The sequence below is a fragment of the Mercurialis annua genome, linkage group LG4 (genome assembly GCF_937616625.2).
Source record: "Mercurialis annua linkage group LG4, ddMerAnnu1.2, whole genome shotgun sequence".
NCBI classification, from domain to species: Eukaryota; Viridiplantae; Streptophyta; class Magnoliopsida; order Malpighiales; family Euphorbiaceae; genus Mercurialis; species Mercurialis annua.
In genome coordinates, this window is record NC_065573.1 from 35,091,861 (window position 1) to 35,113,833 (window position 21,973).

A 21,973-nucleotide genomic window follows, 5' to 3' on the forward strand; every position below is an offset into this window, starting at 1 on the left:
ATGGAGGGTGAACAAACACATTGACACTTATGCTCTTACTACTAATTTAATTATTGTTTGAGTTAATTATTCTATCTAATTATTATCATAAACTAAATGAACAGATTTAAAATACTAACTAAATGTAAATACTTACCTATCATGTAAATTATCGAATGTAGAATTGTTTACAAAAGCTGCTACTAATAGAATTGATGATTAAATATGATTAATAAATTCAAAATAAAATAATGATTAATATTACCTACTTGTATTTAATAGCTATTTTACATTACATCATTTCTTTATTCAAGGTCTCTCTTTTTTGGTTTATTAAAGAAAAGAGTAGTGTTAGTGCGATTTCATAGGTTTCTTCTGAGATTACATTAGTGATAACAATTAGAATCTTGATATGAGTAATATTATAGCTTTCTTTGATTTTATATATTATTCATGAATATAATAGCTTTATTCACGAATATGATAGTTATGGTTTGTTTAATTTTTTTGTTAATTTTTTTAGCTTTAATTAGTTCTCTTGAAATTGGTGATAAAGATTCGAGCATTAAACTTTTATTTTTTTGTGTATGTGATTTTTGCAACATTCAAAAATGAAAAACAAACCAGATTTTAATAAATTATTGATTTTTAGCATTTCTTATTTTGTTGGGTTTTAATATTTTATTTTGTACTTAATTATCTTTATCACTAGTTAAAGGTATACCAATTAAAGATACACAAAATTACTAAATTTAAAGCATATATGTTATTAGCTATAATTCATGTGCATATTTTAGTCATTTGATAATTGCAAAGCAGTTCTATTATTAAATTAGTGATTTGATAAACAGTTACTAATTTTTGTCACGGTTAATTCAATTATAGTTAGTTTAGTTAAGGAATGTTTAGAACTATACTTGATTGAAATTATGCGGCTTTAAAAACTATTAGCGCTGGATATATACTTTTTATTCAGTATATGTTTACATCTTCCATTTATGCATGATAAATATCAGGAGTTTGTGAGACAAGAATCTTTATTCATGCTTCAAAAAGCTTTGGAAGGATGTGGTGGTAGTGCTGTTTCTGCAGCATATACTGAAGCATTCCGTCTCATCACACGTTTTGCTGCTGGGGACAAGTCATTTATTGTTAGAATAGCTGCTGCTCGTTGTCTTAAGGCATTCGCCAACATTGGAGGACCTGGTTTGGGAGTTGGAGAGCTCGAGAGTTCAGCATCATCTTGTGTGAAGGTTCATGTTTGTTTTGCTAATTTATTTACTGCATCCTTTTCATTTACAAGTTTCTTGATAAATCTGAAAATAATTATGTCATAAGGATCTGTATCTCAACTAATCATTCCATTTCTGTTGTCCTGAATAGGCCCTTGAGGATCCTGTATCATCTGTTCGAGATGCATTTGCGGAAGCTTTAGGCTCATTACTCGCTCTTGGGATGAATCCAGAGGCACAAGTATACAATATGTTATACGATTCTTAAAATGTTGACTCTGCACTTTTGTGCTTTCATTTTTATCTAAACATTTTCCGCAATCTCCCAATTTTCATCTTTGCAAGGTTCAACCAAGGGGGAAAGGACCTTATCCTCAAGCAAAGAAACTAGAAGGTTGCTTGCAGAGGCATCTCGCTTTGCCATTCACAAAAGGTAAATACTGGCCCAGCAATGGTGCTTTTATTGGCAATAGATTTTCAGGTACCTGTCTGATTGAGCTTTTAGCTTGCAATGGCGAGCAGTTGAAAATTCAACAATTATCGTTGAAATTTAGCAAATGTCCTTATTAGTCATTTTGTAATCAACCTGACCGCTGAGTTGAGTCAATACTTTCTTAATATTTATGAACCGGTTGTATAGGGCAACAACTGCTCGACTCTAACTGCTGATGGTTAATCATGTTTACTGATTTATATAAGCCCCTAAAATCATTGCAGACGATGGCAGATTCTGAAGATCTAGACACTGGAGTTTAATTTTATTGGAAAACTTACTGTACTATTTAATTATAGACTTGAGTAGCAATTTGCCCCCTCAACTTGTAAGCAATGGGCAATTAACACATAAATTAACTTTGTGGGGAACTTGCTGATTATGGGCAATTAGCCCCATTTTTAAAAATTAGCTTAAAATTTGATGGGGCAAATTGCCAATTGAGAGATAAATAACTTACAAGTTTAGGGGGCAAATTGCCCATAATATGCAAGTTCATGACTAATTTGCCCACAAAGTTAATTTGTGTGTTAATTGCCCATTGCTTACAAGTTGAGGGGCAAATTGCTATTTAAGTCTTTAATTATATCCATCAAAATAATAATTTTTTTAACCGTAAAATGAAATTTTTAACGTTTTCATTCTTTTTTCTGTTTAATTTTGTTTGTCATGACAAAAGCCAACAATCGCATCATTAAGTTGGATAGACACATTTTATTACTATTTAAACTGAGTTTGATAAATTAGTTCAAAGATATTTGTTTAATTTTTTTTTTATGTACAATACTAAAAAATGAGTTGTTTAGCTATTTTATTATAAAAAAAATTTATGGGGTATTTAGTACTAGAAAATGAGTTTGAAAAAATATAATATCATATAACTGAAATATGTAAAGTGCGCAAAGGAATCGTATTTGAATCGAAATTCATAACATATGTGTTTAACTGTGTGGAAGGTGTATTCAATAAAGGTTCATTTCGCCCTTCCAACTTAGCACAAAAGATTGCAATAGTTCAAGTTTGTGGTTTTGAACTAAAACACCGGCAACTTGTTAATTTTGGGTCAGTTTACACCTTTAGGTCAGATTAGGGTGTAAACTGGCCCAAAATTGACAAGTTGGAGGGGCAAAATGAACCTTTGTTGGTTTTGTATTTGAGGTATTTTCAGTTCCAAGGACTAAAACTAACATAATTCTAATTCTAACTATTTGTATGGAGTTTGCTCATTTTTAATGAGGAAATAATCAAAATAATTTACCAAGTTATCCCCAAACAGGGTCTTGTTTGTTAGGCTAGATACTCCTAACACTATCAAAAAATTCATTTCTTAACCTTGACCTTTTAACTTTCTTAAATATAGCAAAAGAGTCAAAATAATTTACTAATTAATCCCCAAACAGGGTCTTGTTTGTTTGGCTAGGTACTCATAAAACTTTCAAAAAATTAATGTCTTAACCTTCACCTTATAACTTTTCTAAAGATAGCAAGTGGGATCTTCTACTAGTGACGTTTGAATGACATTAAAAATGACTTGTTGAATTATGTGACATGAAACCAATTCTTTCTTGCTTTATTTTTCTTTCCAAGAATGAAAGACTCAAAGTCAAATGCACAACACGAAGCAAACTGTTGAGGCTTTTGGCTACGTATCTGTCTTTATGATAGCTGCTTAGGTAGCTCATGAAGACTTTATAGAATGTATGGAAGAATTTATATATGCCATTCGGCACTTCTCCATCTTCGATACATTGTTCAAACATGGTCTTGTTTCTTAGATACTCCTGAAACTTTCCAAAAATGCATGTCCTTTCCGGTCCCTAACCTTACTACTGTTTTTCAAAGAAAGCAAGGGGGACCTTATACTAGTGATCTTTGAAGGACATTAAAATGGCATGTTGAATTGTATGACCTAAAATAAATTTTTTCCTGATTGATTTTTCTTTCCAAGTATGAAATACTAAAAGGCCAATGCACGGGAAGTAAACTACAGAGTCTTTTGGCTACGTCTTTGTATTTATGATAGTTGCATAGGTTGCTCACAAAGTGTTTATAGAATGTATAACAGAATATATGTATGCAACTTGGCACTCTTCCATCTTTGATACATTGTTCAAATTGCAGCAAGTGGATCTCGCTTGAAGGATACACGGATGTGTATAACTCTATCATGGGTATCTTTTTTACAGGTAAAAGTTGACCTTTCCCGAATCTTTCTACTCTCCTTTCTCTCCTTCCCCGCGACCCTTTGTTTTTCCTTCTTTTTGTGACTCCTTGCATTTGTGCTGTCATTTACTTATTATGGAAAGGAAAAAAAAAAGGAAAAAGAGTAATGGAAACATATTTTATTCTTAAATTTTTGCTGTTATCATTAGTGGTTAAAGGGTATTGCTATTTTTCTTTTCTTTTCTTCTTGTACTTCTGTTTCTCAATATTTCCTAAAACAGGGTAAAGGTCTTCCCTCCCTTGCCCAACTCAATATTTTTTAAACATAACCTGAATGTGTTCTGTTTGTATTGGCTGAAGTATTGTTAACTGATGGAAGGTAAATTTGTCAAATGGTGAAGTAGTTGTATATTTATATCTTCATTTGTGTTTCTGTTGTCATCATCAATATATCTCTATTATCTTTTTTTAAATTTATTCCTTTTTCCTGTTGACCTAGCTCTGAAGTATAATTTTAATCATAACTTTTTTTTGTCTTGGTTCTGATATATTTGCTTGCTCATTGGTTGCTCTAATCATCCTTGTAGACTATTCGGCTGAAGTATCTGCATCCAGACAGTGAGCTTCAAAACTATGCTCTGCAGGTCATGGAAATGCTTTATGGGGATACTTCTATCGATGCTCATGCACTAGTATGTCTTGAACGTTATTTATTCTCTTTTTTCCCAATCTTCTCAGTTTCTAGTTTGTCAAAAAATTGATTTCTTTGAAAAATTGGCTGTTACAGTTGTTTATGTATGTCTTTTAGTCTATGTAACATTTTATTGAAGATAAGCCGTAAAAAAAGTTCAATCCTATGGAACTTCAGACATATCTAAAAGATTCGAACGTAATAAAAAATTTTAAAATGAGCTTTAGTTATGATGAATGATTGCTAACATTGAAGTTAATGCCAAAATTGGATAATCTCAACTTTTGTCCAAGTTAATGAAAAAAATTCAAAATGAGCTCTAGTTATGATGAATGATTGCTGCTGGCGTTGAAGTTAATACCAAGAAACTAACTTATGTCATGAATTGGTCTTTGTTGTATAGATAGTAGAGTGGCTGTACGTGCCTGCATATCAGAGTGTGCCTATTAGAACTTATGGTGTTTCATAGCATTGATGGAGAAATTTAGCAAAACTTAAAGGTTTCATAATCATTAAAGGCTTTTAACTTTAGAGGCTAGAGCAATTTGCATTCTTTCAAGAGCATCCAAGATGCTGACGAATTCATCTCTGTGCTTTTTGAAGGCATGCATTCTATATATACTGCGGGTTGGCATAACTGATCAGATGACTGAACCTACTCAAAGAGTCTTCCTGATTTTCCTGGGAAATCAGGTCTGTTGTCATAATTTAGTTAGGTCCTTTATCATCATGATTTAAATATTATCTTGACACTTTTTCATAAGGAGACCTACAGCTTGAGTCTGCGGATGCCAGTCCTTCCATGAAGATTGCTGCTTTACGTACTTTGTCATACACCTTGAAAACATTGGGTGAGGTGAGTTATTAACAAACTTTTCACTATATGTTCATATATATACATATTTGATTTTGATATGGCACATACATGTCTACCAGATTCTACCAAGCTGATAACCATAATGAATTTGTTTAGAGAGTAAAAATCCGTATCTTCTAAGCACAATGTTTAGGCTTAATGACAAACACTATATTTGATTTTTAAGTAATTTGACCCAATAATTAATTGAACTTTCTTTCGTAAGTACAATGTGCATTTCTGCATCATGTGCTAAGTTGTTGTGGCTCCTGATTTCATTTTGTTATATACACTGTTGTTAGACTCATACGAGTCACGAGTGGACTCGTCCGAGTCGAGTCGAGTCAGTAGCAAAACGAGTCGAATCTATTAAGGGAATCAAAACTGGGGTAAAATCGGTCCCGAATCGTTCAAATCCGACCTCAATCGTCAGAATCGGGCCGACTCTGTCGATTCAAACGATTCTTATAAAAGCATGAAAAAATGTAAAAAAATCTTGTTCTGAATATGTTAGCTTTGTTCATTAAGAGACTCGGTATAAAAAAGAAGCAGATGAGACAAGGTTTAGAGGTGGAATAAAAAAAGAAAAGAGAACACAAAAGAAGTAACCTTAAAATAAAGAACATAAAAAGTTCATATTTAAATATTTATTAATATTTATACTTAACATATTAAAAATTAATAAATCAATAATATCTATTTTATAGTTCCTCAAAGTAAAAAAATTTATTACATTTTTTTTTATTTTTAATTAATATTATCAATTTAAACCAAATCTTGCGATTCAATTCGATTCTATATTCAGAATATTAGAATTTCGATTCTCGATTCGAATCTTAATTTGACAACTATGGTTATGTATGCTAGTTCATCTGAGTTCTTTATTTGCAACTTGTACTACACCACATGAAAGATTAGCTTCTTAGTCGTATTGATAAGTTGATGTCAATTTCTTTTTGGTTCCTTTGCTACTTCCTCTTTACAGGTTCCAACAGAATTCAAGGAAGTCATTGATAATACAGTTGTTGCTGCAATATCTCATTCTTCTGAACTTGTAAGTACTCGTACTGCTATACTAATCATTTCAATGCTCAATGTTACCAGTCGTGTCAATAGATCCTTCAATCTTTTCCTGTGAATGTTTTAACATTCACTTGTCTTATAACTATGTAGTGATGGTGAAGTCCTCATTTCTCATGGCTATATTTATCTATTGGTTGCCATCTATAACTCCATAAAGCCTTTTGCTTTTAAGATGTGAATGTTCATACTGATATAATGATTAACTGTACAGTTGAAATCCTATGGATTGGGAATGTTATGGGTTAAAAGTTCTTTAAGTAAATGGTAGTGCGGGTAGTGTGGTATATGGTACTTATATGTATATATAGTCAATCTCATTATTTCACAATAGCTGAACTGCTTTAGTGGTGCAAATTTCTAATTATTTCCTTATTTGGGTGGCTTTGGGACAAAAATCATTTTGTGGCTAGGTACGCATTGAGGCTGCTTTAACATTACGTGTGCTGGCTGAGGTTGATCCTACTTGTGTTGGTGGTTTGATTTCCTATGGAGTAACCACACTAAGTGCTTTGAGAGAAAATATTTCTTTTGAGAAGGTAAATATAATATTATTTTTGTAAAAATTCTCCTGAGTTTGCAACTATTCTCTATTTGAAATATGGTTCTGATGAATGACCTGGAATCTCTTTAGTATTTTGTGTGAAATTAGATAATAAATTCTCCCGCCTCCTTCTCTTGTTCGTCTGATTTTCTTTTGAACAATATGACATCGAAGTCCAATTTTGTTTTCTTTTTCTCTTGTCCATGTCGCTTGTAAATGTATTAAACTTGTTGCTCTCATTGATGGATTCCATAGCGCTTCCCATCCCACATTTAAGATTCATGCTTGTCTGCATATTGGCAGCATAAGTAGAGTTTGTGGGGGCATGCTCTATATGTTCTTCTAAATGTCACAATGATATTGCCTTATATAGATGAGTTTGATTTAAACTTTCAATGCAATTTGAAATAGAACTTCAGTGCCACTGCCTTAATGCTTACTAAAAATTTCTCACAAGTGATTACTTTCTGTATGAAAGATCTTTGCTTGCTATGGTCATGGACATGGGCTCTTATTCAATCTCCTAATTTATAATTGGACTTGATTGTTTTTCTTTTACATGTTATTTTCTTTACTTTCCAAATAATAGTAGTTAATATAGCCATGGTAGTATTATTGTATTTTTGGTTAGTGTCTAGGCCAATTTGCCACAAAAAAAACACTTCTGGATGTGCAAACAAATTTTATTTGTGATGCTCTGTGCTTAAGTTTTCTTTTGTGAGTTATTTAGATGATTTTGTTTTTCTTTTAAATGGGTATTACAGTTTGTTTAGGAGTTTCTACTACATGTTGAAGCAAGGAAACATTAAAAGAAGTTTGCTATCTTATGTACCTTTATGACTGAAGAAGAGCTGCTTAATGGCCTTCTTATACATATATGCCAACTTTTGTTTATGTTCTTCCTTCTGGAGACTTTGAAAAGGACCTGTCCATCTTGAAGATCTATTTAAGAACCAAACTACAATTGTAGCAATTAGCTGTTGGTGAATTTTCACCACATACTGTCAGTGTCAAGTGTCAAGTGTCAACTGTCAGGCACTGTATTTTTAAGTTTTTGCTTTAAAGAACATTGGGATGAAACATCTATATTTTAACTTAAAACGTATAGTCACTTAAATTTCATGGTATAAAGAAAACATTGTTGAAAAATAGTGAACTTCTCCCCCCTATTACTAATTGGGCTTCACTTATTGCTGTCTATTGTTCTTTTATGTCATTGGGATGGTAGGGGATAAGTAAAAAATGATTACTGAACTTATGTCCAAGTCTTATTATTATCACTATAATTCATATAAAATGTGCCTGATTTCTGTCTCGATTTCACAGTTATCATGTCTTGGTGGAATTTTAGACATGATAGCAATGTAAACTTTTTGGAAATATGTCCAAGTGCTATATTTCGAGCATAATTATATGGAATTACTGCTTTTATGAAAGATTATAGATGTCTGGGATCCAAATTTTATTTTGTAACAAAATTAAGGTTGGTTCATTGTGAAATAGGAGTCACAATTTTAAATTACAGAATCTTTCTCTTTGCAACATAAGGGAATTGTTGCACACTTGCTTAGAGCCACACCAGACAGTCTTGTTCACTGAAACACCCTTTTTATTAAGCATTTTTTTTTTATGGTTCTGTTTATATATAAAAACATTTTAATATTTGATTCCCACTCTCTATAGGGAAGCAATCTGAAAATTGAGCTTGATTCTTTTCATGGGCAAGCTACAGTTTTGGCAGCATTGGTGTTTGTCTCGCCGAAGTTACCCCTTGGTTATCCAGCTAGGTGATTGCTCTATTTATTTTGTATATGTAAGGAAGTTATCATATGGTTTTCTTTCAATTTTAATCTTTCTCTCTTTTTCTATCATCCTCTATTTACAAGTTTTCCTTTAATTGTATTGTAGATATTATATTTAGCTATTATTTATCCCACCATTTCACAAATCTGATATCTGGATAAACACAAAACCTTTTTTGACATTTAGCGTGTAGATACGTTGTTCCTATTTTTAGCAAAGTGAAATAATTCTGATCCCCCACTTTTCTAAAATTTAACACGTTAAGTTTTAGATGAGTTTTTACCTATTTTTTAAATCTTAAAGGGCCAGGGAATCGGTTTTTGAATAATTGTAGACTAAATATTATTTGATAGCAATGTTCAAGCTCAAGCCTCATATGTTCTTTGTCTTCTCTCTCATTTGGTTACTTTTCTTTTAATTTGAGTTTTTCTGAACACTGTTAAGTTGAACTCTGACAATTTTTTCAATAGAGGAAGATTAATTTCTCAAAAAGTCAAAATACATGTGGAACAAGTTCGCTTCGGCCTTTGGACTTGTAACTTAATAGATTTTGGTTCTCAAATTTAATGCTGTGCAGTTAATTCTCAAGCTTTGCGATTATCATTGATATTGATATTGTTATTTTTGTTATTATTAATATATTTGTTATCTTCAATGTTAATTTTTTATTTTTGATATTGTTTGCTTCATCAGGTTCCACATTTTTGTGTTCCTAGTCACGTCTTCTTAACAAATTCCTTTTTTTGTCTTTCCTGTCTTCTTTCTCAACCCTTTCATTTTTTTTCTTGGCCTGTTTTATCAAGCTTAGGCCTGATTAAATTTTAGTTTCAAGATTGTTGTTCCTTCAGAAGGCCTTCTGAGATTCGAGCTATGGTTCAGAATATGTTTTGTATATATAAATTGAAAGCTGATTAGGTATATCGCACACACACGCTTGTACAAGAAGCAATCACTAGTGTGACTTCTGCTGGAGGCACACAAGAAGTTTTCATGTTAGTCGCCATCAAGGATTGAACTTATCTCAGCACATTTTGAAATCCTCTTAGTCTAATCTTAGTCGATCATGACTGCCATCTGATTTTGGAGGTCTATGACGTGACAACTACTGAAATATTTTGAAAACATCTATTGAACATGCATGCAAATAAAACTTTAAACTAGGACAAACATGAACAATCATTTTATATTAATCCTTTCGATACCCTTTTATCCCTTTAGTTGTTCAACATGCATTTTATGTGACTATTTGTTAGTTGACTTTGATTTGGTTGTTGTTATTTTCCTTGATGTCTCACTCTTTTATTTACAAGTCCATAGAACCATTTTGTTGTATTGTACTCAGATTGCCCAGATCTGTACTTGAAGTATCAAAGAAAATGCTAACAGAATCTAGTCGCAATCCTATGGCTGCAACAGTTGAAAAAGAAGCTGGATGGCTACTTCTGTCCTCTTTACTATATGCTATGCCGAAGGAGGTATTAGTCATTTATATTCATCAGTTGTTCTAGGCACTAATAATAGCACACTAAATGTATTTTTGACGTTTTTAAAACTCGTAGGAGCTTGAAGATCAAGTTTTTGATATCCTTTCATTGTGGGCTCCCATCTTTGGTGGAATTCCAGAACAGGAAATTAAGCAAATCGGCGATTCGGCACTAAGAGTTGGGTAAGCCCTTATAAATAAGGATATTTAAGTAGATCACTTTTGTCACACATATCCAAAATCCAAAGCATATTTGTCTCTTGGGGTTTGTGCTTAGGCAAGTGTCAAGATTGCAAAGCACATGATGCAAGTGCCTTAGCTGGAGCTAATTGGAGGCATGCAGTGGGTGTAAAGAATTGATTATATTAAATTTTTTACTTAAGTAGTCGTTGTTTGTCTTTTTAAAACTAACCTCACTTGCTCCCTGATTGTTTTTTAAAGGCAGTTTCAGTCAGAAGCTTTTCCTATTACTGATAAAGTGTAAAGATGAATTAATATTTTGTGCAACTTTGGAGTTCTTTCCTTCCTTTTACTGATTTTAATTGTAAATTAACGACTTCCTTGTCTTGACCAAGGCCATTTTAATTTGTTCTAATCTTTGTGTATGTACATATTTTGTGGCTCTTGCAGTGTGTGGTCATCTGCTGTTGATGCACTTGCCGCATTTATAAGATGTTTTATTTCTCCCAATTCTGCGAACAATGGCATTCTACTTCAGCCAGTGATGGTATACTTGAATAGGTAGAGTTGTATTCTGTCTTCATCTCCCAGTCCATATCGGTGATAAATTCTTTTAGCATTAGCAACTTCAAGAAAACATAGGTTCACATCATTGATGATTTCTATATATTGTGGAAACAGTGCTCTGTCCTATATCCTGCTGCTACAAAGCAAAGAACTATCAAATTTTAAGCCAGCAATCAACATATTAATCATCAGAACTTTAATGGCTTATCAGTCCCTTCCTGATCCAATGGCATATAAAAGCGACCATCCCCGGATCATTCAATTATGTACTATTCCATATAGGTAACTATTTCTATACTTATGCTGTAATACTATGTCTGAATTTTTCCCCACTTTTCACTAGACCTGTCAAAGGCATGCCCAGCTTTATACCTTGACATGAAATCTTGTATGACTGATTGTAATTCCTTACTTGATGTTTGTAATGTAAAAAGGGATGCTTCCAAATGCGAGCAAAGCACATGCTTGAGATTGTTGCTTGATAAAAGAGACGCATGGTTGGGTCCCTATGTTCCAGGAAGGTATCTGCCTATCATTTTATGTGTCCATTTAGGTCTTATTGCACCACCTATTATGTTTTCTAATTTCAGGGTTCGAGCTCACTGAGTTTGTGTTTTGCTACAATCGAAGTTTACTCTGTCATTTATTTTTTTGTTACAAATCATTTCTTTTTCAGAAGACTGTACTCTCTTCTCATTAACACTTTAATTTAACTTCTTGCGGCGTCTTCATTCAGAGATTGGTTTGAGGATGAATTTCGTGCTTTCCAAGGTGGAAAAGATGGCCTCATGCCTTGTCCATGGGAAAATGGACCCTCAAGTTTTCCTCAGGTAGTAAGTAGTTTGAATAATTATCATTTTGAAGTCCTCTTTTCTCTGTGTCCTTAACTTGATGAAATATCTATTCCTTCAAATGCCACAATTTTTTGCTTGATTGTAGCGTACTTTTATTTTGTTCATTTTATGTGTTATTTTTGATTTGGTTTGTGAATGATGGGAGTTTTTCATATAAAGTTATATTCATCTACGAAATATATGTGCATTATAAGTTCTATTCCTTTTTTGAATGATTTTTTTCTTCATCAGAACAGTTAACATGAAGGGTAATGACAATTATATTAAGTCAACCCCCTCACTTTGGAGTAAACTAAGAGAGAATTTGGAATTCTTCAAATTATCCAACCTTGCATTCAAATTCTCCATTGGCCATTGACCCATTTCATTATAAACCAACAAAAGTCTCTGAAGATTTGAAAGTATTTGTAATTACATGGTAGATGTTATATTTATCTCTTAAGACTGAAAGTTTTTTTTTTTATCTCTTGATTCACTAAAAGCTATGTTGCGGATTTCTTCCGTTTTTATAGCCAGAAACAATAAACAATACATTGGTGAACCAGATGCTTCTCTGCTTTGGAATCTTGTTCGCTTCGCAGGTACTAATGCTTGACATATGAGGTGAAAAAGTTGACCATCTTACAATTGTTGCTAGGGCTGTTAACGAACCGAGCTGCTCACAAGCGGCTTGGCGTTGAGTTCAATAAGAGCCCGTTCGTGTTCGTTTGTATCTTTTAAGGAAGTGAGCTCAAGCTTCATTTATTTAAATGAGCCGAACTGGGTGTTTGACTCATTTACGTTCATGAACGGCTCGTGCATCTAAAAGAACGAACACGAGCCAAACACGAACACAATAAACTTTTAATGAACTGAACATGAATACACCTCGTTCAAAGCTTGAACGAACACGAGCCGAACCTGAACAACTTTTTCATGTAATGAAACCTCAAAGCTCGGCTCAATTAATCTACAACCCTAACTATTGCTAAATCTTTTGATTTTTCTGTACAGGATAGTGGCGGGATGTTGCTGCTTCTCGAAATGATTGAGCAGTGTCTCAAAAGTGGAAAAAAGCAAATATGGCATGCAGCCAGTGTTACTAATATATGTGTTGGTTTACTTGTTGGGTTAAAGGTGCTGGCTACGCTTCATTGACCTGCTTTAATATTTCTAAAAGCATATTAGATTAGACTAAATCTGATTCTTTGCTTTTCTCAGGCTTTGATTACATCACGTCGTCAACCTTTAGGATCTGAGATATTAAATCCAGCACAATCAATTTTTCAGGTACTATTTCTTAAGTGCATTTCCTTCATTCTCTTAGCTAATATAGGCTGGGTTTGCTCATTTGCAGCCCTACAAGGTTTCTCTTCCTCTTACAATAATTATTTTTTAACTATGATCTTGCTGATTGATTTTGTCATTGTCATTGTTTTATTTGTTTCCATTTAACATTTTTTAATTTACAGAGTATTCTGGCAGAGGGAGACATCTGTGCATCCCAACGTAGAGCATCATCTGAAGGGCTTGGTCTTTTAGCTCGACTTGGGAATGATGCCTTTACAGCCAGATTGGTTAGTTACTCCACTATGTTACATTGATTTGACTGGAGCTGTTGATTAAGATTTGGAAATACATCTTTGAATGAAGGAAATACCTTATGGTATTACATGCCAATAAATACCTTGCAAGAGACCCATTCTGAGTCCGGCTCATTTTGTTTTACTTATTTACACATGTTACATTTTGGATATTCTCACCCCCTTCCTCCCCCCTCTCACTTCTGTCTCTTATCTGATGATAAAAAGACTAGGTCGCTTCTTGGTGATCTTATTGCAGCAACGGATTCGTACTATGCGGGTTCAATTGCCTTTGCACTTGGATGCATTCATCGCAGGTGATAACCATGAATTTTACTGAAGATCTCTTTCTTTCTCTCCCTACAAACATTTGTACAAGCATACTTATTCGAAAAATTGTTTTAATTCATGTTGGTTATAATTGGATGCCAGTGAAATGCTCATTCTTCTTAGTTCTTCGATTTAATGAAGAAAAAACTGGATGCATTTAAATTTTAGTAATCATTTATAACAGTAATGCTTGCTAAGATATACATTTTACAGTTTTTCCATCATATCTCGTGATCATGTCCTTCTCTCTTTACAAATGAATGTAATGAAGCCAATGTACAATACCCAATCTTTTTAACTTTTAATCAAATAGTTAAAAGTGAACTTTGGAATCTTTTGGTCCACTAGATTTATTCCGATTGATAATGGATTACAAGTCACTTTGATGGTTGAACATGTATCTTGCTTAAAGAACTGGAACTTATGTTGGCATGCTATAAGTCCTATGTACTATTTCTTGCATTTCTAAAGGCTTCTGAATCATGAGTTTAAGTTGCTTGGAATATATGCTGAGAACTAATGCAAATATGGTACTCTTAAGAAACCTCTACATTTTAGAGGTCATGGAGAACCAGAAAATGGACGTGGTAGACAAATTTGAGACCTCTTCATCCAACCGGAATCTCTTAAAAGTAGGATTATTGACCGAGTAACCAATCTATTAATGATTGTAATCATCTGTTCTGAACATCTTGTTTAAGTGGAAATAGAATTGCTCTACACTGGTTTATGATAAGGATATGCGTTACAGTTCAAGTTAAAATGCGTTTAACGTGAACTGTACAGAATTGCTACCTGGGCATCATAAAGCTTATATGAAGGTCAAGTTACTGGAATACTTTGTCAACTTGTACATTGTGTGGCAGCCCCTTCTTTATGAAATAGATACCTTGGTGCAGATCATGTGTAGTTTCATTGCTAGCATTTTGTCAAACTATATTGAACCAAAATATCGACGAGAGCTATGAAACAAGAGGGCTAGGTTTTCTATCATGGCATTTTAACAGTTATCACTTATTAGCTTCACAACTTAGCATTAAATGTCATTTTTTTGTTTCCAAATATTAATGTTGTTTTATATTTCCCAGTTTTGATCACTGATGGAATGTTATATTGACGTCTCACGGTCTCAGAATTTCACATTTTTTTCACGCTCAGTTTCTTATTCTGCCACCCTTCTAATCTGCAGTGCAGGAGGAATGGCGTTGTCAAGTTTAGTGCCTTTAACCGTGAGCTCAATATCATCACTGGCAAAAAGTACAATAAGTGGTCTACAGATCTGGTCTTTGCATGGACTTCTTTTGACCATTGAAGCTGCTGGTTTCTCATTTGTCTCTCATGTTCAGGTAATGGAAGTAGTATGGATTGTCTTGGTTTCAAATTTAAAGTTTATGATTTGTATTTCTGATTTATATATCCTTTTCGTTTCATTTTTTCCTCATGATTGAATGTCTTTGTAATATCTGTATATTAATAAAGCCCGGCTTGAAATAAAATTATGTTATGCACCTGAGGGTTTATGGCTCTGTTGAGATCTTTTTGGTGCTTGTTTTGTCAATTCAGTTGCATAACAGTTGTAGGAGTAGTCAGTACTGTGAAGGGTGAGAATGGACATTTTTTCTCCTCTTTTCGCTGTTTATTTGTATGGATGCATGCATTACCATGAACTTGTTTTTTGAAGTGACATCATATGAGAATTTTCTGCACGACTTGAACTACATCTAGAGATCAATCCAGTTATTGTTTACTTGATGATTTGAGGAGCCAAAAAATATTATTAGAGCCTCACCTAACGGTTTGAACTTTTGGGTGAATTGGTTATTTGACATGGTATCAAAACAACTATAATCAAAAGGTTAAGAGTTCGATCCTTGACAACTCCTATGTGGCTAATTACATATTTGAGCACAAGGTAAGATGGGTTTGTGTGCTTGTTTGTTCATGCTTCAAGCCCAATTAGCATTCACATGCTGGAAGTGTTAGAAATAATAAAAAAGTTAAGCTTCTTGCTCACCTATTATCCTTGGTTTTAGGCCTTTATGATGCAACTATTTCTGGTATTATTTGTTTTATCACTATAAATGTGTTTTACTAAATAGGCGCAGTACTTATTTGTCGGACTACATGTACAACTAATGCTTTGTGGAGTTATGTTTCACAGGAAAAAATTAATTATCTGCTGTTCCTCAACTATTTTTTTCAAAGAGTTTTACATACCTCTCATTTTGATGTTAAATCCTTTCCTTTTTTCGTATTTTATAAATACAGGCAACACTTGGCCTTGCTATGGACATTCTCTTGTCTGAAGATAATGGTTTTGTTGACCTTCAACAAGGGGTGGCCCGCCTTATTAATGCTATTGTTGCTGTACTCGGTCCTGAACTTGCTTCTGGCAGCATTTTTTTTTCTCGCTGCAAGGTATCCTTTACAAATTTTTTTGAGCTTCTGGATTAGTCTCTGCTTAAGACTTTTTGCTTGTGACAAACTTGGTAATCATCTGTGTTTTTGTAACTGATTTTTTTTTTTTTACAAGGATCACCTGACACCAGCAAAAGGCTCCACTATTGTAATTTGCATTCTAGATTGAACAAGTCAGACTATAGATCATCAGCAATTTTGAATGCTAAACTGTATACATCAAAATACAAGGAACCTTCAATCTTAATCATTTCTTATAAAATTATTGTTTTGGCAAATTTTATTTTGTTTATAGCATGGAGCAATAATTTATATTCTAATTGAAATTAATTTAATATTGTTTTACAAAACAAGGACATATTTGTTATTATCTCATTCCATTCCCCTATTTGACATTTGCATATAATTTGATCTGCTTTTATTTATATCTGTTCCATGTACCAGAGTGACCTATTCCCTAGATAATTAGTATATGACAAATGGATGAGTATTTGAAATTAATAGCCTTTTTTCCTTCAGATTGGCACTTTTAATTCATGATAGTAATTTTCATCACATTTCTTGTTCAGTCTGTTATTGCAGAGATCAGATCGTTGCAAGAAACCACTACATTGCTAGAGTATGTCGGCAGATTACTATTATCTTTTTTCTCTTCCTTGTATGTTTATAATGTTTTGATACCTTAAACTAACGTTACTGCAATTTTTCCTCCTTAGATGTGAATGAAGGAAAACAAGTTATATTTAATGGGCACTCAATTAAAGATTTTAGATATGAAGTTTGTTCTTTGGAAATGATCAAGTTTAGCCTATAATTAAGTTATAAGTTGAAATTGTAGTTAATTGACACTCTTTAATTGATTTCTAATTGAGGAAATAGGGATAGGCTGTAATTGATTTTATATTAAAGAAAAGACATCAGTTAAAACTATTGTGTGGTTAGTGATAATATGAGTGTTTAATGTTCCAGAACAGGCTGTGTAGAAACTCTATAGGCCTTGAGAATGCTGGATCAAATGATGGATCATGGCTGGAAACCACCCTACTCATTTTTATTTGACCTGTGCTAAGTATCATTAATCTCCACTAATAGGTCACTTGGCTTCCTCTCAATTTTTGATTTTCTCCTAATTACACAATGTGGAAATTTTTTATATCTCCATAATTTTTCCTCAACTGCAACTAGGCCTGAACTAATTGCCACTTAACATAGATGCACAACTCTTTTATCCTTAACATTTATTGGCATGTTACTCTGAGGTTTCACGATCATTAATGTGTCTAGTCTTCTCTGCAAGATTAATTCCAACTCTTCAAATACAAGTCAGGAATCGCCTGATTCTGATACCATATAGAAACTTCATGGGCCGTCAAGTGACAAATAATAGAGTTGAAACTCATCTGACATAAAACCAATTGGTTTTTGTTAAGTATCATTGACCTATAATTATAAATCACTTGACTTTCTCTTAATTATTCAATAGAAAGTTTATCCATATCTCCAATAGCATGTAACTTATTGTATCAAAATTTTATTATTTGTTATCTATTTTCAGCTCTTAAACGTTTTTAACCAATGTTTTATCAATTGGTAGGAGTGTTCGTTTCACTCAACAGCTTGTTCTTTTCGCGCCACAAGCAGTTTCCGTGCATTCTCATGTGCAAACTCTTCTCTCAACTTTGTCCTCAAGACAGGTTCTCCTTTTTATCTTGAAAATTGTTCCTAAATAATTTCATGATTTTATATTGTTCTATTAATACATGTTGGTTTATTTGAAAGCAGCCAACTCTTAGGCATCTCGCGGTGTCCACCCTGCGACATCTTATTGAGAAAGACCCGGTAAGTTGTTAGGACTTAAGACAGTGTATCTTTCAGTTATATTCCTTATCAGTTTCAGTTTCTCGTGCTCATACTTTTTGTCACAGGTTTCTATCATAGATGAGAAAATAGAAGATAATTTATTTCGTATGCTAGACGACGAAACAGATTCTGAGTAAGTTGCCATTTTCTTGCCCATACATTTTCTATGTTTCCTACCGTTAACTCGTGTTTCATTTACATGTCACTACGATAGTTAAATTTGAAAGAAAACTGATCAAAAATAAAAATTGAAGATCATTGTCAATTTGATGAGATTATGATTATTTCACAAGCCAGCCATTTTGATTTGAAATCATAATAGACTAGACTAAATCTCAATCTAACCACCATAGGTCTTTGGCCAGATGCTGGAAAACAATAGACTGATTTAGTATTTTCCTTGTCGTTCTTAGGTTTTGAATTCATTGTGCTCTTGCAGGATTGGTAATCTGGTACGTGCTACAATTATGCGATTGTTGCTTGCATCCTGCCCATCACGTCCATCTCACTGGATACTGTTGTGTCGTAAAATGGTATGCTCGTCTCTCCAATAAAATTGTTAGTTTTCTTGCATTGTTAAAAGAATTCCTTGCAAATTCTACTAGAAAAGTTAGTGGTCGAAGCAAGATTTTGATTTTGTGAGTAAAATTGTCCGGATTCTTAACATCAAGTAGGACACATATGTATCCATGAAAGTACCAAAAATGAATTATAAATATGGTATTCTATGATAATTATGGTGCTACTATAGAGCATATATGAAAGGTTATTCTTAAAGCAATTATTATGTCCAAGTCTTGTTTTAGCCTTTTGGGAAGAAACATTTCACACCATGATTTAATTTTAGCCGTTTAGGTGCAGAGACATTACACGAGACTTTTATATGTCAAGTAAGTATTTGGAGAATTTGGACGTCACAATTTTTATGCTCACTTTTCTTTTTTCATATATTTGGTATGTTATTTATGTACTCTATGATGTCTGATGATTTTTGTCACAATTATTTCCCACTTTGGTCACGTTTGAAAATCTCACCATTAATATTTTTCTCTGTTAATTCTTACCGCCAGTAAGAATACTCTATTTGATCAACTTGATAAAGAGAGGCTGTTTTATTTATCATCCACAATTCCACATCTCAATGGAAAGCATATTGTTAAGAGTATTTATTAAATAAATAAAAAGTAAAATACTATAAAGTATCCGTGCTATATTGGCGACAAGCATTAAATGAATTAAAAAAATGCTAAGGTGTAATGGGGTTAGAGCAGAAGATCCAAATTGTACCATTTACCTCATCTTATCTCTGAACTGAATCTACAAGTCAGCATGTTGGGTCCCCAAGCCTCATTGATAAGTGGATATTTTGTCCAAATGATGGAAATTATTAGAACATCCATCATATTGAATATTTAGTAACTAACACTTACTTTCTTGTGCTTATGTGTGGCACACTTTTATCCATTGGTCCGAGCGATGGTCATCTATCATTTCTGGCAAACTTTCAATAGTAGCATAGTTTCTTGTGCTTATGTGTGGCACACTTTCATCCCTATATGGCACTTTCAAGCAAGGGAGTTTTCCGCCTTTACATTTTCCCCTTGTTTAATAAATTTTACCTGTGCAAGATTTACAAAATGCTCGACACATTTGTTTATTATCCACCTTTCTTTGCTGCAATTATTCTGTGGATGTAGTGCTCATTAATTATAAAACATATTAAGCTGTGGCCCATGAGCTACTTGTGCTCTTTTAACCTTCCTTCAGGTTCTTGCTGTGTCAGCAAGACAAGATGTTGAGGCCAATAGTGACAGGGGAGGTGATCGTCTTAATGGTCCAGACAGTGACTCAAGATTGAACTTTGGAGAAGATGATGAGAATATGGTATCTGGATCTAAGGCCATACCAGTGCAAGGACACATATATGAGGCTTCAAATATTCATCCTAGTCGGCATAAGCACCTCAGATATCGAACACGAGTATTTGCTGCTGAGTAAGCCCTTTATGTTTCTAATTATGTTTTCTCTTTAATATAATTATTGCAAGTGAGATTTTCCTCTCTCTGTACATTATGTTTAACTTATTGTTTGCAGGTTCTAAATAGCAATTACAGTTTGTCATTATGTAAATTTTACAACCTCAAAAACAATATCTGATTCTCATAGTTGATGTGATTGATGTTTTTTCAATTTCATGCGTGCTAAGTCAATAGTGTACGATGTTGGAAACCAGAGAATAACTCAAGAAAAGTACATCAAGGAATAGGATGATTCTTTTGTAAAGCACACAAGGAACCTTGACAAAGCTTGTTAGTTAAATTGGGGAGTAATTTTGTATCAAATAACCGGAGTGCTTGTTTGAACTTGAGCATAAAGGCTTTCTTATCTATTGTTTGATCACTAATTTAATCAAGACCCTTTGATTAATTTCATTTGCAATCATCATCTTAACGGAAGTAATAATTTTGTTTGAATATAGGTGTTTGAGTCATCTTCCTACAGCTGTGGGAAGCAATCCAGCTCATTTTGACCTCACTTTGGCAAGGAAAAATCTGTCCAGAGAGAACTCTGGAGATTGGCTGGTTCTCCATGTACAAGAATTGATTTCATTGGCTTATCAGGTTCTGGACTCTCGGCCATTATCTTAGTTAAAGCAAATCTCAGAGTTCTTCTGTGTTATAAGAATTGACCTCTTTTATTTTTCCTGCATGTCATAGATAAGTACAATCCAATTCGAGAACATGCGACCAATTGGTGTGGGACTTCTAAATACCATTGTTGATAAGGTACTATGGTTAAATGTGCTACAGGAATGCTTAATTATTTGTATGTGCTTCTTGGGTTGCTTTATGCCTTTATGGGACTGATCCAAGTAATCAGGAAGCTGTTGTTACTCGTAATGCATTAGGTGGTTATCAGAATTTAATTTTTTACGATAATCTAATATGACAATTTGAAATTTGTCTTTTTATAATTCATTAAGATTTGTCTTCTAGGAAGAGCAATAACTGTGAATGGAGTCTCTATTCTGTTGAACCTATCATTGATTCTGATTTGTTCGACTTATTATAATTGGTTACAAAGATCTTTTCAAGTCTGTATCACGTGTAGGGAGGCAGAAAATAGCATATAATTTTCTGTAACATTGCTGATTTGCGTGGTGATAATAAGTTAAATGTCTACTTCTACCTCTTTCTTGTGTTTGTGGTGCTAAACTAGCAATATATGGAATAAGCTGGTGAATGTGGAAGCATGCAAGTATGTTGCCTTTTTTTATGTATCCCATTTCAAAATAGGAAGACCAACTAATTTTGGGCTGTTGTTTGTGCTGGAAAAATTTTTGAAATCTTGATAAATCACTTTTTTTTATGTCTGTTTGTTGTTTTTGTCAGAGAATATGCTCCATGCTTTACTTTTTTCTCTTTCTTATTGTTCTTATAATAGAAATAATAGTAGATTAGTCATAATCTTTCTCCCTAATTTATTTTATACGAACTGCTATAAGTTTTTGCTGATTTCTGGCTGGAGATGGCATCCTGTTGTTGAGATTTCATAGGTTGAGAAATAATGTCTTCGTAACATTGTCTGACGTTTGTTTTGTTTTACAATATTACACATTGAGTGGGGAAGCTTCCATTTAAAACTGGAGTTCTTTCATTGTTAGACTTAGATTGCTTTTATTTTCTTGAGAAACGATCAGCTTCATGGAAAATTAGAAGCTGTTGTGAAATAAGAGGTTCTACTTGTCATTTTTTTATATTTTCTGGAATTGGATGCAAGTTATAGCCTCTTTTATTGGGTCAGACTTTTACTGTTCATTTTCTCTTACCTATTGCATCTTCTCACTGTTAATTTTTCCATCTTTTTTTCCGAATCCA

The 21,973-nt window shown here is 33.4% G+C and overlaps 1 protein-coding gene across 3 annotated transcripts in view; it reads left to right on the top strand.

Moving 5' to 3' along the window:
• Positions 1-21,973, top strand: part of LOC126677979 (protein SWEETIE) — a 31,052-nt gene that overhangs the window by 1,339 nt on the left and 7,740 nt on the right. For 2 of the 3 annotated variants that reach the window (XM_050372802.1, XM_050372803.2), the window contains exons 4-34: positions 996-1,232; positions 1,363-1,452; positions 1,557-1,644; positions 3,826-3,890; positions 4,455-4,559; positions 5,162-5,251; positions 5,334-5,414; positions 6,400-6,468; positions 6,908-7,033; positions 8,722-8,825; positions 10,184-10,316; positions 10,401-10,507; positions 10,955-11,065; positions 11,186-11,353; positions 11,506-11,592; positions 11,808-11,901; positions 12,438-12,506; positions 12,919-13,041; positions 13,126-13,194; positions 13,377-13,481; positions 13,716-13,804; positions 15,007-15,163; positions 16,086-16,235; positions 16,805-16,854; positions 17,830-17,929; positions 18,018-18,074; positions 18,161-18,228; positions 18,535-18,628; positions 19,863-20,089; positions 20,575-20,716; positions 20,813-20,881. In XM_050372802.1, the coding sequence (XP_050228759.1) occupies positions 996-1,232; positions 1,363-1,452; positions 1,557-1,644; positions 3,826-3,890; positions 4,455-4,559; positions 5,162-5,251; positions 5,334-5,414; positions 6,400-6,468; positions 6,908-7,033; positions 8,722-8,825; positions 10,184-10,316; positions 10,401-10,507; positions 10,955-11,065; positions 11,186-11,353; positions 11,506-11,592; positions 11,808-11,901; positions 12,438-12,506; positions 12,919-13,041; positions 13,126-13,194; positions 13,377-13,481; positions 13,716-13,804; positions 15,007-15,163; positions 16,086-16,235; positions 16,805-16,854; positions 17,830-17,929; positions 18,018-18,074; positions 18,161-18,228; positions 18,535-18,628; positions 19,863-20,089; positions 20,575-20,716; positions 20,813-20,881 (3,324 nt within the window). Of the gene's footprint in view, positions 1-995; positions 1,233-1,362; positions 1,453-1,556; positions 1,645-3,825; positions 3,891-4,454; positions 4,560-4,967; positions 5,059-5,161; positions 5,252-5,333; positions 5,415-6,399; positions 6,469-6,907; positions 7,034-8,721; positions 8,826-10,183; positions 10,317-10,400; positions 10,508-10,954; positions 11,066-11,185; positions 11,354-11,505; positions 11,593-11,807; positions 11,902-12,437; positions 12,507-12,918; positions 13,042-13,125; positions 13,195-13,376; positions 13,482-13,715; positions 13,805-15,006; positions 15,164-16,085; positions 16,236-16,804; positions 16,855-17,829; positions 17,930-18,017; positions 18,075-18,160; positions 18,229-18,534; positions 18,629-19,862; positions 20,090-20,574; positions 20,717-20,812; positions 20,882-21,973 lie in introns of those variants that run through there. The other variant, XM_050372804.2, reaches the window with a different exon arrangement.